A 13,107-nucleotide genomic window follows, 5' to 3' on the forward strand; every position below is an offset into this window, starting at 1 on the left:
TGACCGAAAGATCATTCGACTGACAGCTATCTCTCCCAACCCCCACACACACACGGGTATGCACAGTTCTGCTTCCTGTGTTCTCTGTAAAAGAGCCGCTGCCAAACTCCTCTGGCATTGGCTTTTCTCTGGAGAATGAAAGTATCAGTCACTGAAATTCAATGAGCCAGATCCTTCCCTCCCCTTGCATTATTTGCATGTCTGGAGAACTTTCATATTTCATGTATTAAAGCTTTGGCCATTCCCAGTGAATGTGTTAATAATCTAGTAACTAGAGACTGGAGAACTATATTCAGGTGACTTCGGCCAAGTCAGGACTCTGACCGTTGGACCAGGAGGCTTGCGGATCTCCTTAACTCCTGGCATTCCTGCTGGACCAGGAGGCATGCAGATATCCTTAACTCCTGGCATTCCTGCTGGACCAGGAGGCACGCGGATCTCCTTAACTCCTGGCATTCCCGCTGGACCAGGAGGCATGCAGATGTCCTTAACTCCTGGCATTCCCGCTGGACCAGGAGGCATGCAGATGTCCTTAACTCCTGGCATTCCTGCTGGACCAGGAGGCATGCAGATGTCCTTAACTCCTGGCATTCCCGCTGGACCATTTGGCATGCGGTTCTCCTTAACTCCTGGTATTCTCGCTGGACCAGGAGGCATGCGGATCTCCTTAACTCCTGGCATTCCCGCTGGACCAGGAGGCATGCAGATGTCCTTAACTCCTGGCATTCCAGCTTCTCTTTTGATTAGACAGGCTGGTTTGATATCATCTTTGTGACTGACACATAATGTTGTGCCAGCCCTGCTAATCAAAAGAGGAGTTAGGTGTTATGGTTCTCAATGGCAAGAGAACATAGCCCAGCAAACAAAAGAACTAGCTCTTGGAAGGATGGAAACTAAACTGACCATGAACTAAACCTGCCGCACAACTAACAGTAGCCGGGTAGCGTAGCCTGCGTTTTATCCCTAGACGCCCAGCGCCGGCCGGAGGACTAACTAATCCTGGCAGAGGAAAATATAGTCCTGGCTCACCTCTAGAGAAATTTCCCCGAAAGGCAGACAGAGGCCCCCACAAATATTGGCGGTGATTTTAGATGAAATGACAAACGTAGTATGAAAATAGGTTTAGCAAAATTGAGGTCCGCTTACTAGATAGCAGGAAGACAGAAAGGGCACTTTCATGGTCAGCTGAAAACCCTATCAAAATACCATCCTGAAATTACTTTAAGACTCTAGTATTAACTCATAACATCAGAGTGGCAATTTCAGATCACAAGAGCCTTCCAGACACAGAAACGAAACTACAGCTGTGAACTGGAACAAAATGCAAAAACAAACAAGGACTAAGTCCAACTTAGCTGGGAGTTGTCTAGCAGCAGGAACATGCACAGAAAGGCTTCTGATTACAATGTTGACCGGCATGGAAGTGACAGAGGAGCAAGGTTAAATAGCGACTCCCACATCCTGATGGAAACAGGTGAACAGAGAGGATGATGCACACCAGTTCAATTCCACCAGTGGCCACCGGGGGAGCCCAAAATCCAATTTCACAACAGTACCCCCCCCCTCAAGGAGGGGGCACCGAACCCTCACCAGAACCACCAGGGCGATCAGGATGAGCCCTATGAAAGGCACGGACCAAATCGGAGGCATGAACATCAGAGGCAGTCACCCAAGAATTATCCTCCTGACCGTATCCCTTCCATTTGACCAGATACTGGAGTTTCCGTCTGGAAACACGGGAGTCCAAGATTTTTTCCACAACGTACTCCAACTCGCCCTCAACCAACACCGGAGCAGGAGGCTCAACGGAAGGCACAACCGGTACCTCATACCTGCGCAATAATGACCGATGAAAAACATTATGAATAGAAAAAGATGCAGGGAGGTCCAAACGGAAGGACACAGGGTTAAGAATCTCCAATATCTTGTACGGGCCGATGAACCGAGGCTTAAACTTGGGAGAAGAAACCCTCATAGGGACAAAACGAGAAGACAACCACACCAAGTCCCCAACACAAAGCCGAGGACCAACCCGACGCCGGCGGTTGGCAAAAAGCTGAGTCTTCTCCTGGGACAACTTCAAATTGTCCACTACCTGCCCCCAAATCTGATGCAACCTCTCCACCACAGCATCCACTCCAGGACAATCCGAAGATTCCACCTGACCAGAAGAAAATCGAGGATGAAACCCCGAATTACAGAAAAAGGGAGACACCAAGGTGGCAGAGCTGGCCCGATTATTGAGGGCAAACTCCGCTAAAGGCAAAAAAGCAACCCAATCATCCTGATCTGCAGACACAAAACACCTCAAATATGTCTCCAAGGTCTGATTCGTCCGCTCGGTCTGGCCATTAGTCTGAGGATGGAAAGCAGACGAGAAAGACAAATCTATGCCCATCCTAGCACAGAATGCTCGCCAAAATCTAGACACGAATTGGGTACCTCTGTCAGAAACGATATTCTCCGGAATACCATGCAAACGGACCACATTTTGAAAAAACAGAGGAACCAACTCGGAAGAAGAAGGCAACTTAGGCAGGGGAACCAAATGGACCATCTTAGAGAAACGATCACACACCACCCAGATGACAGACATCTTCTGAGAAACAGGAAGATCCGAAATAAAATCCATCGAGATGTGCGTCCAGGGCCTCTTCGGGATAGGCAAGGGCAACAACAATCCACTAGCCCGAGAACAACAAGGCTTGGCCCGAGCACAAACGTCACAAGACTGCACGAAGCCTCGCACATCTCGAGACAGGGAAGGCCACCAGAAGGACCTTGCCACCAAATCCCTGGTACCAAAGATTCCAGGATGACCTGCCAACGCAGAAGAATGAACCTCAGAAATGACTTTACTGGTCCAATCATCAGGAACAAACAGTCTACCAGGTGGGCAACGATCAGGTCTATCCGCCTGAAACTCCTGCAAGGCCCGCCGCAGGTCTGGAGAAACGGCAGACAATATCACTCCATCCTTAAGGATACCTGTAGGTTCAGAATTACCAGGGGAGTCAGGCTCAAAACTCCTAGAAAGGGCATCCGCCTTAACATTCTTAGAACCCGGCAGGTAGGACACCACAAAATTAAACCGAGAGAAAAACAACGACCAGCGCGCCTGTCTAGGATTCAGGCGTCTGGCGGACTCAAGATAAATTAGATTTTTGTGGTCAGTCAATACCACCACCTGATGTCTAGCCCCCTCAAGCCAATGACGCCACTCCTCAAAAGCCCACTTCATGGCCAAAAGCTCCCGATTCCCAACATCATAATTCCGCTCGGCGGGCGAAAATTTACGCGAGAAAAAAGCACAAGGTCTCATCACGGAGCAATCGGAACTTCTCTGCGACAAAACCGCCCCAGCTCCGATTTCAGAAGCGTCGACCTCAACCTGAAAAGGAAGAGCAACATCAGGCTGACGCAACACAGGGGCGGAAGAAAAGCGGCGCTTAAGCTCCCGAAAGGCCTCCACAGCAGCAGGGGACCAATCAGCAACATCAGCACCCTTCTTAGTCAAATCAGTCAATGGTTTAACAACATCAGAAAAACCAGCAATAAATCGACGATAAAAGTTAGCAAAGCCCAAAAATTTCTGAAGACTCTTAAGAGAAGAGGGTTGCGTCCAATCACAAATAGCCTGAACCTTGACAGGATCCATCTCGATGGAAGAGGGGGAAAAAATATATCCCAAAAAGGAAATCTTTTGAACCCCAAAAACGCACTTAGAACCCTTCACACACAAGGAATTAGACCGCAAAACCTGAAAAACCCTCCTGACCTGCTGGACATGAGAGTCCCAGTCATCCGAAAAAATCAAAATATCATCCAGATACACAATTATAAATTTATCCAAATAATCACGGAAAATGTCATGCATAAAGGACTGAAAGACTGAAGGGGCATTTGAAAGACCAAAAGGCATCACCAAATACTCAAAGTGGCCCTCGGGCGTATTAAATGCGGTTTTCCACTCATCCCCCTGCTTAATTCGCACCAAATTATACGCCCCACGAAGATCTATCTTAGAGAACCATTTGGCCCCCTTTATGCGAGCAAACAAATCAGTCAGCAGTGGCAACGGATATTGATATTTAACCGTGATTTTATTCAAAAGCCGATAATCAATGCACGGCCTCAAAGAGCCATCTTTCTTAGCCACAAAGAAAAAACCGGCTCCTAAGGGAGATGACGAAGGACGAATATGTCCCTTTTCCAAGGACTCCTTTATATATTCTCGCATAGCAGCATGTTCAGGCACAGACAGATTAAATAAACGACCCTTAGGGTATTTACTACCCGGAATCAAATCTATGGCACAATCGCACTCCCGGTGCGGAGGTAATGAACCAAGCTTAGGTTCTTCAAAAACGTCACGATATTCAGTCAAGAATTCAGGAATCTCAGAGGGAATAGATGATGAAATGGAAACCACAGGTACGTCCCCATGCGTCCCCTTACATCCCCAGCTTAACACAGACATAGCTTTCCAGTCAAGGACTGGGTTATGAGATTGCAGCCATGGCAATCCAAGCACCAACACATCATGTAGGTTATACAGCACAAGAAAGCGAATAATCTCCTGGTGATCCGGATTAATCCGCATAGTTACTTGTGTCCAGTATTGTGGTTTATTGCTAGCCAATGGGGTGGAGTCAATCCCCTTCAGGGGTATAGGAGTTTCAAGAGGCTCCAAATCATACCCACAGCGTTTGGCAAAGGACCAATCCATAAGACTCAAAGCGGCGCCAGAGTCGACATAGGCATCCGCGGTAATAGATGATAAAGAACAAATCAGGGTCACAGATAGAATAAACTTAGACTGTAAAGTGCCAATTGAAACAGACTTATCAAGCTTCTTAGTACGCTTAGAGCATGCTGATATAACATGAGTTGAATCACCGCAATAGAAGCACAACCCATTTTTTCGTCTAAAATTCTGTCGTTCGCTTCTGGACAGAATTCTATCACATTGCATATTCTCTGGCGTCTTCTCAGTAGACACCGCCAAATGGTGCACAGGTTTGCGCTCCCGCAGACGCCTATCGATCTGGATAGCCATTGTCATGGACTCATTCAGACCCGCAGGCACAGGGAACCCCACCATAACATCCTTAATGGCATCAGAGAGACCCTCTCTGAAATTCGCCGCCAGGGCGCACTCATTCCACTGAGTAAGCACAGCCCATTTACGGAATTTCTGGCAGTATATTTCAGCTTCGTCTTGCCCCTGAGATAGGGACATCAAGGCCTTTTCCGCCTGAAGTTCTAACTGAGGTTCCTCATAAAGCAACCCCAAGGCCAGAAAAAACACATCCACATTGAGCAACGCAGGATCCCCTGGAGCCAATGCAAAAGCCCAATCCTGAGGGTCGCCCCGGAGCAAGGAAATCACAATCCTGACCTGCTGAGCAGGATCTCCAGCAGAGCGAGATTTCAGGGACAAAAACAACTTGCAAATATTTTTGAAATTTTGAAAGCAAGACCTATTCCCCGAGAAAAATTCAGGCAAAGGAATTCTAGGTTCAGATATAGGAACATGAACAACAAAATCTTGTAAGTTTTGAACTTTCGTGGTGAGATTATTCAAACCTGCAGCTAAACTCTGAATATCCATTTTAAACAGGTGAACACAGAGCCATTCCAGGATTAGAAGGAGAGAGAGAGAGAAAGGCTGCAATATAGGCAGACTTGCAAGAGATTCAATTACAAGCACACTCAGAACTGAGAAAAAAAAAAAAAAAAAATCTTCAGCAGACTTCTCTTTTCTCTCCTTTCTCTGTCAATTAATTTAACCCTTTTTGGGCCGGTCAAACTGTTATGGTTCTCAATGGCAAGAGAACATAGCCCAGCAAACATAAGAACTAGCTCTTGGAAGGATGGAAACTAAACTGACCATGAACTAAACCTGCCGCACAACTAACAGTAGCCGGGTAGCGTAGCCTGCGTTTTATCCCTAGACGCCCAGCGCCGGCCGGAGGACTAACTAATCCTGGCAGAGGAAAATATAGTCCTGGCTCACCTCTAGAGAAATTTCCCCGAAAGGCAGACAGAGGCCCCCACAAATATTGGCGGTGATTTTAGATGAAATGACAAACGTAGTATGAAAATAGGTTTAGCAAAATTGAGGTCCGCTTACTAGATAGCAGGAAGACAGAAAGGGCACTTTCATGGTCAGCTGAAAACCCTATCAAAATACCATCCTGAAATTACTTTAAGACTCTAGTATTAACTCATAACATCAGAGTGGCAATTTCAGATCACAAGAGCCTTCCAGACACAGAAACGAAACTACAGCTGTGAACTGGAACAAAATGCAAAAACAAACAAGGACTAAGTCCAACTTAGCTGGGAGTTGTCTAGCAGCAGGAACATGCACAGAAAGGCTTCTGATTACAATGTTGACCGGCATGGAAGTGACAGAGGAGCAAGGTTAAATAGCGACTCCCACATCCTGATGGAAACAGGTGAACAGAGAGGATGATGCACACCAGTTCAATTCCACCAGTGGCCACCGGGGGAGCCCAAAATCCAATTTCACAACAGTTAGGTGATTTAAAGGTCACCCGGTCCAACAGTCACAGATCACTGACCTGTCCAATGTCCGAAGTCCTACAAATAAATTCTTCCATCTCTACTAATAACATATTAAGTTTTTCAGATATAGGATAGACATTTTTAATTCTGTATTCTGAAATGGTCATAGGGTAAAAGTTGTGTATACATAGTGGATGGAGCATCATGGTGGCTCAGGGGTTATTCTGTTGCTTTGCAGCCCTGCTGTCCTGGGTTCAAGTCCCACCAAGGACAACATCTGCAAGGAGTTTGTATGTTCTCCCCTTGTTGTGTGGGTTTCTTCCAAGTTCTCCTGTTTCCTCCCACATTCCAAAGACATACTGATAGGGAATTTAGATTGTGAGCCCCAATGGTACAGTGATGAAATTACAGTGAAAAATTTAGAGGAAAAATGTGATTTCAACATGCCCCATTCTTTATCCTCTTCTCCCTTACGCAGCTGCTAGAGCCGAGCGTTCAGGTGTGTTTGAAGTGGCATAAATTATTGTCAAAATCTATGCTACCCAAAGCCCACTGCAGGCACATGTATGACCTCCTAGTGCATGAATAGCCACAGAGACTGTATGTTACATTTTGCAAGAGAATTCTGCGCTTTTTGTTCTGTCAAAAAAAGGGTATCTAATGGAAACCAGATGATATCTAATGAATATCTAATGAAAACCAGTCAATGGGATCCTACTGCTTCCATTTACATCCGTTTTGGAATGGATCCATACTCCACAATAATTCCATTTCCCCATTTTTAAAATTGAAGAAATGGAACTCGAAAACCCTGGCGTGAATAAAGCCTCAGAATGTGATTTTTTTTTAAATATTGCTTTCATTCATTACAAATACATTAGGTTGTTTAATTAGTTCATGTTAACTGTCTATCATTCATGGTAATATGAATGCCAGACAAGTCTGAAGTGAAAGTTACCTGGAACTAATCTTCTGCTTTCGGCACAGAATGCTCACCTAGCCACTTCAAGTGCCTCTCTGGTCGATGTATCTTGGCCTCCAGAAGATGCGATGGAGAAGCAGACTGTGAAGATGACAGCGATGAAGTAAATTGTGGTAGGTGACTTATTAACACTGTTGAATTAGCATCAGACACTATTTCTTTCTTTCTGAAACAATCCAACATTATCCTTAGATTTTATTTTACATGATTAAAGGGGTTTCCACTTTTTTTTAAACTACAATCAAAAAGGTAACCCAATAAAGAAGTCATATTTAACCCTGGAATGCACCCTCAGCTTAAGTGCTACCAATACGATGGTTGACACAGAATTAACGACATCCCAACCGCCAGTCACCTGACCCTACAGCCAATCATTGATCTTCAAGGCACTGGCGGTCATGATGTCATCACTACCGATGCAGTGGAGATCATCAGAGCAGCAGCGCCTGAAAGGTGGGTGAATTCCAGACGGAAGGGTGGATTCTTTTATCAGGCAGACCATTAGTGTATTTAATAAAAAGTGGAAACCCCCTTTAATTTCTGGTTAATAGAAGTATGCTGGTGTGTATGGTCAGGTTGTGAGACTGAGTCATACAGTAATCTTGTGGATACTAGATGCTTGATTAATAAAGGGAATAGTAACTAGTATGAGAGTGCTTTGGTGCTTCTGGACACAAAGTGAAGAAATGCCGACGCTGCTGTGATTTAACTCATTGCACTCTGTGCTCATTTCTTGCATAACACAAGATTGAAAAGGAACCTACACTAGCATATAGAGCAGGATGGGCTGAACAGATAATGGATTGTTTTGTGATAGATGATTTAGTTTATCTAGAAATATATTCCTTTACACTGCAATTCCTTGTGAATTGTGGCCTTAGGAGTCCAGTGGGTGGTCCTTTTCTGTGATCAAGTGCTTTCCCTGCATGACCATGCATGTAGGGAGAGCTGTCAGAAGAGCCGCCCACATGACTCATAAATACAGAATGTGCAAGGAATTAACGGAATGAATATCAAGTATACTGAATTACTCCCACTAAACCGTATACAGTATATCAATCTGCCCAGCTCCTCCTGCTGTATAAAATGCTTGCTTCAGATAAAGCATCAGGTTGACCCTGACAAGTTTCCTTTAAAATAAAAGAGAGGGCAAAAATAATTAACTCATTGTGTCATGGAGCGCTAGATCTCCTCATTATTTTAGTGATTACTTCTGAAATGTTGCATTACATGAATTTTCAATGCCTTAATGAGAACCTTTACCAGAGTTTTGCTGCCCCATTTGAAAGCATAAAATCCTGAGTGACAATCTCCTTCCCTCCACCAGAACATTACAAATGGGTTGTGGTTGGGTCTTCCAGCAAGACAATGACCCAAAACATACAGCCAAGGCAACAAAGGAGTGGCTCAAAAAAAAGAAGCACATTAAGGTCATGGAGTGGCCTAGCCAGTCTCCAGACCTTAATCCCATAGAAAACTTATGGAGGGAGTTGAAGCTCCGAGTGTCCAAGCGACAGCCTCCAAATCTTAATGATTTAGAGATGATCTGCAAAGAGGAGTGGACCAAAATTCCTCCTGACATGTGCGCAAACCTCATCATCAACTACAAAAAACGTCTGACTGCTGTGCTTGCCAACAAGGGTTTAACCACCAAGTATTAAGTCATGTTTGCCAGAGGGATCAAATACTTATTTCTCACTGCAAAATGCTAATAAATTTATATAATTTATACAATGTGACTTTCTGCATTTTATTTTTGATATTTTATCTCTCAATGTTAAAATTAACGTGGCCATTAATAGTTTGGACTGTTCATGTCTTTGTCAGTGGGCAAACTTACATCAGCAAGGGATCAAATACTTAATTCCCCCACTGTACAAATAGATTTACTGTATGAATATTTTTTTTTATATACAAAATGTGTATTTTCTCAAACTATATGTGTATCGTGTTTTTCCAGCATAGATGACAGGAAGGTAGAATGCTGTTATTATTTGCAGAACTTAGTATATAGCTTGCTCCCTGGACGATAATCAAATTTATTGTGAAAGCCTTGTTCCTGCCTCCCCTTTCAATCAATTTTTATCAATTTCTATAAATATGGAAGAGGACGGAGGCTGGAAATTTTCCAGTGTCACCGTGACATTACTTTAACCGTAGAAATGTTTGCTGCTCACGGCTCAAGGTCTCATTCTAATTCCATGTGTGTGAGACCTCGGAGTGGCTTCTATCACATGTAAGCTATGGAGATACTGGCCTCCTCTCTGTTACCATGAAAGGGTCTCAATAGTTTTCTGTCAAACTCTATTGCATTTAATGTAATATTTGGAAGTTGCAAACCGGCAATAGAAAAAGATAAATCCGCCTGGCTAACGTAGCGCAGCACAAAAATTGAGTTTACATTTCTGTTATTAAATTTGCTGCCATTTCCTGAGACTCCACTACAAATTCTGGTGACAAAAATATCTTCCTATTTCTGTTCCTTGCAGTGTTATCATGGGTTAAGAAGCCCATAAACTCTGATTATTATTTAAAGGGGTTATCCGACAGTAAATTAATATTTTCTTATCTTAAGTCCCATCTCAGAGACTTAAAGAATGCTTCATCTGATTGGCATGACGCGCTCTTCTAGTTACCGTACTGGAACTTCCAAATGGGGCAAACACCGCATCTGGAGCTGCTGGAGACCTTTTCTGTATTATTTTTAATCAATCCAAGACTAAAAAAAATCATTTTACTGTTGGACAACCCCTCCAACTCAACACGTAAAGTGCATCTGCTACGGTCCCCTAAGGCAGCTTATGATAGAGGGGAATAAGCGGAGTTCAGATTCATAAAATGTTCTAAAGTTTGATTGTGTGTCTTAAATCTTACTAGGACTGACAAAGAAATCCAGTGAGACAATTACTCTCCATTGTGTATGAAAGTCATCATATCAGCTAGTCTTCATCCACTAGCTTAGAGAGAAGTGAGAGTTAGAGAAAGAGCCGGCAGTGGGAAAAATGCAACTCATAATGGCCAGAAATAGTGTTATACCTCATGTACATACACATTGCAGGTTATTCTGAGATGTTATTGAGAAGTATAGTTTTCTTGGCCCATGCTAAATTTATAAAAACCTCAGTCTGGGGCTATAATTTATGAATGCTATTAATGGCATCTATAAATTATAGCCCAAGCCTGAGTCTTCATGGGCCCTAAAAAAAATACACAATTGTAAATATAGTGTTAAAAAGGACCTATAATCAGTGTGAGCATGTTAAACTGGCCACATAATGGAATATTGGCTGCCAAGCAGAGAAGAATGTGGTTTTCATTTTTTCATTTCTCATCTCTGTTGAGGGGGCATTAGTATAGATTCGTCCCTGGGAGTGGTTACTTTTACGACTGCATGACATTGACCAGTCATAAGCAGACGGCATCATACAATGGAAAAAAACCCATACACCTAGAGAATATCAGACCCAGCTTTCTCCTGTGAGACATGTAATGACGCACAGCCCTGCTCTCCTTCTTGATCTCACTGTGTAGAGAAAAGCAGAGATAAGAATCATTACAAATGCTTCTTGGAACTTTAATCTCAAAGCAGCAAGTGTTGGGTGGAGTTGTAATAGAACAGAGTTAACAGACCTGCGAGATGAGAGCTGCAAGAGGTATTTGTAATGGCACACAGCCCAGCTCTACTTCTCCTCACACTGACAGTGCATACAGCTTGACTCTTCTCTCCCTCCCCTTACACTGGTGTACATGAAAAGCTGCAGAGGTGTTTGCAGTGACACACAACCCAGCTCTACTTCTCCCCACACTGACAGTGCCGTGAGATGAAACCTGCAGGTGTTTGTAGTGACATACAGCTTCACTCTTCTCCCCCTCCCCTTACATTGGCAGCACTGTACATGAAAAGCTGCAGAGGTGTTTGTAAGGACACACAGCTCTGCTCTACTCCCATACCCTAATCACAGTACATGCCTACAGTCAGATTACAGAGAAGAAGGACTGTGCGTTATTACATATCTCACAGGAGAAAGCCTATTCTAAGCTTCTCTGAGGGTGTATTCTTTCTTCCCTTGCATGTCACCTCTAGCTTCTAAGTGGTCAACTTAATACAGTGGAAAAAATAAACTGCTCCCCTCAAAAATAAATAAATTAAAAAATGAATCTTTGGTAAATGCCCCTTTGGTCTTAGCATAAATTAGCATATACAATTTGCTAGCTAATATCTCCACAAAGGAGAGTAGAAATAAAACTAAAATTACTTTTCATTGGGGGCGTGGCCGAGCAGGAGATGTGAGCGGACGTGTGCCGGACCTCTCCTGACGCCCGAAAGGTGATCCTGCAATATTAGAGGCGCCGCCGAACGCCAAGTACCCGGAGAAGGAGCTTCTGAGTGTCCGGGGAGCGGAGGGAGCCGGCCGCGCTTTGAGGAAAACAACAAGATGACGTGCAGACGGCAGAAAAAGCTTGGGATGGCGGGCAGTACGCGCTCCCAAGATGGCGCCGACAGCGCTGCAGAAGAGGCGGCAAAGGCAGATGCTGCCTATCAGAGGAGACTTGAGGTGATCGCCCGGCTGGAGCAGTTTGCCAGGACAGAAAACTCAGAGCGTCTAGTGCAAGGAACTGGTGGAGAGGTAACAGGAGAAGAGAGAGACTCAGGGGAGCGGATGGATGTGAGGTCTGGGGCACAGGCAGAGGAGATAGTGAGCGGTTCCCCCATAACAACTAGTACGGTACCAGTCATGAGGTCTGATCCTTTGAATGTAACAGCTGAGCGGACCCAGGATTGTGCTGCACAAATGGGGTCTGTGAGCAGTGATGGGGCCGGGGAGCCGACCCTGAAAGACATATTTTCTGCAGTGTTGTTTTGCAAGTCCACTTTAACAACCCTAACTGTCCAGGTAGATGAGCTGAAGGGGAAGGTTGCCTCTTTTCGCTCAGCTATGCACAAGATGGAGGGGAGAGTTGAAATGCTGGAGGAACGTGTGGGAGGTACAGAGGATCAGATAGCTGAACTGGCAAAAAGAGAGAAAAAATATATCCAGCGCATTGCGGAGTTGGAGTTTAAAACTGATGATTTGGAGAATCGTTCGCGCAGGAACAATTTGAGAATTATTGGTGTACCGGAAAAGGCAGAAGGAAATAACCCCACTGACTTTATTGAGACATGGCTAAAAACTAGGGTTGGAGGGGACAGTCTCACTAAACTTTTTGCGGTCGAAAGAGCCCACCGGGTGCCGACCAGACCTCTGCCCCCTGGCTCCGCCCCACGGACCTTTCTAGCCAAAATCCTAAATTACAGAGACCGGGATATTCTCCTAAGAAAAGTCAGGAATATGGAGGAATTAACTATTGACGGCAACCGAATATCTATATACCCTGACTATTCCACAGTTGTACAAAAGCTCAGGATGAAGTTCGGAGAGGCTAAAAGATGCTTGCGGGAACTGGGTCTGGCCTATTCTATGCTGTATCCAGCTAAGCTACGTGTGGTGGCCATGGAAAAGGTCCACTTTTTTCAAAATCCTGAGGAGGTGTCTCATTTGCTGGATTTAAATGCGAAACGTATTGGAGCAGAAAAGACCCGCTGAGGAGGA

The 13,107-nt window shown here is 44.5% G+C and overlaps 1 protein-coding gene across 2 annotated transcripts in view; it reads left to right on the forward strand.

The window, feature by feature from the left end:
* Positions 1 to 13,107, forward strand: part of CORIN (corin, serine peptidase) — a 450,167-nt gene that overhangs the window by 357,010 nt on the left and 80,050 nt on the right. For both annotated transcript variants that reach the window (XM_077279814.1, XM_077279815.1), the window contains exon 13: positions 7,522 to 7,629. In XM_077279814.1, coding sequence (XP_077135929.1) covers positions 7,522 to 7,629 — 108 coding nt within the window. The remainder of the gene's footprint in view (positions 1 to 7,521; positions 7,630 to 13,107) is intronic.

The sequence above is a fragment of the Ranitomeya variabilis genome, chromosome 1, assembly GCF_051348905.1.
Source record: "Ranitomeya variabilis isolate aRanVar5 chromosome 1, aRanVar5.hap1, whole genome shotgun sequence".
NCBI lineage: Eukaryota > Metazoa > Chordata > Amphibia > Anura > Dendrobatidae > Ranitomeya > Ranitomeya variabilis.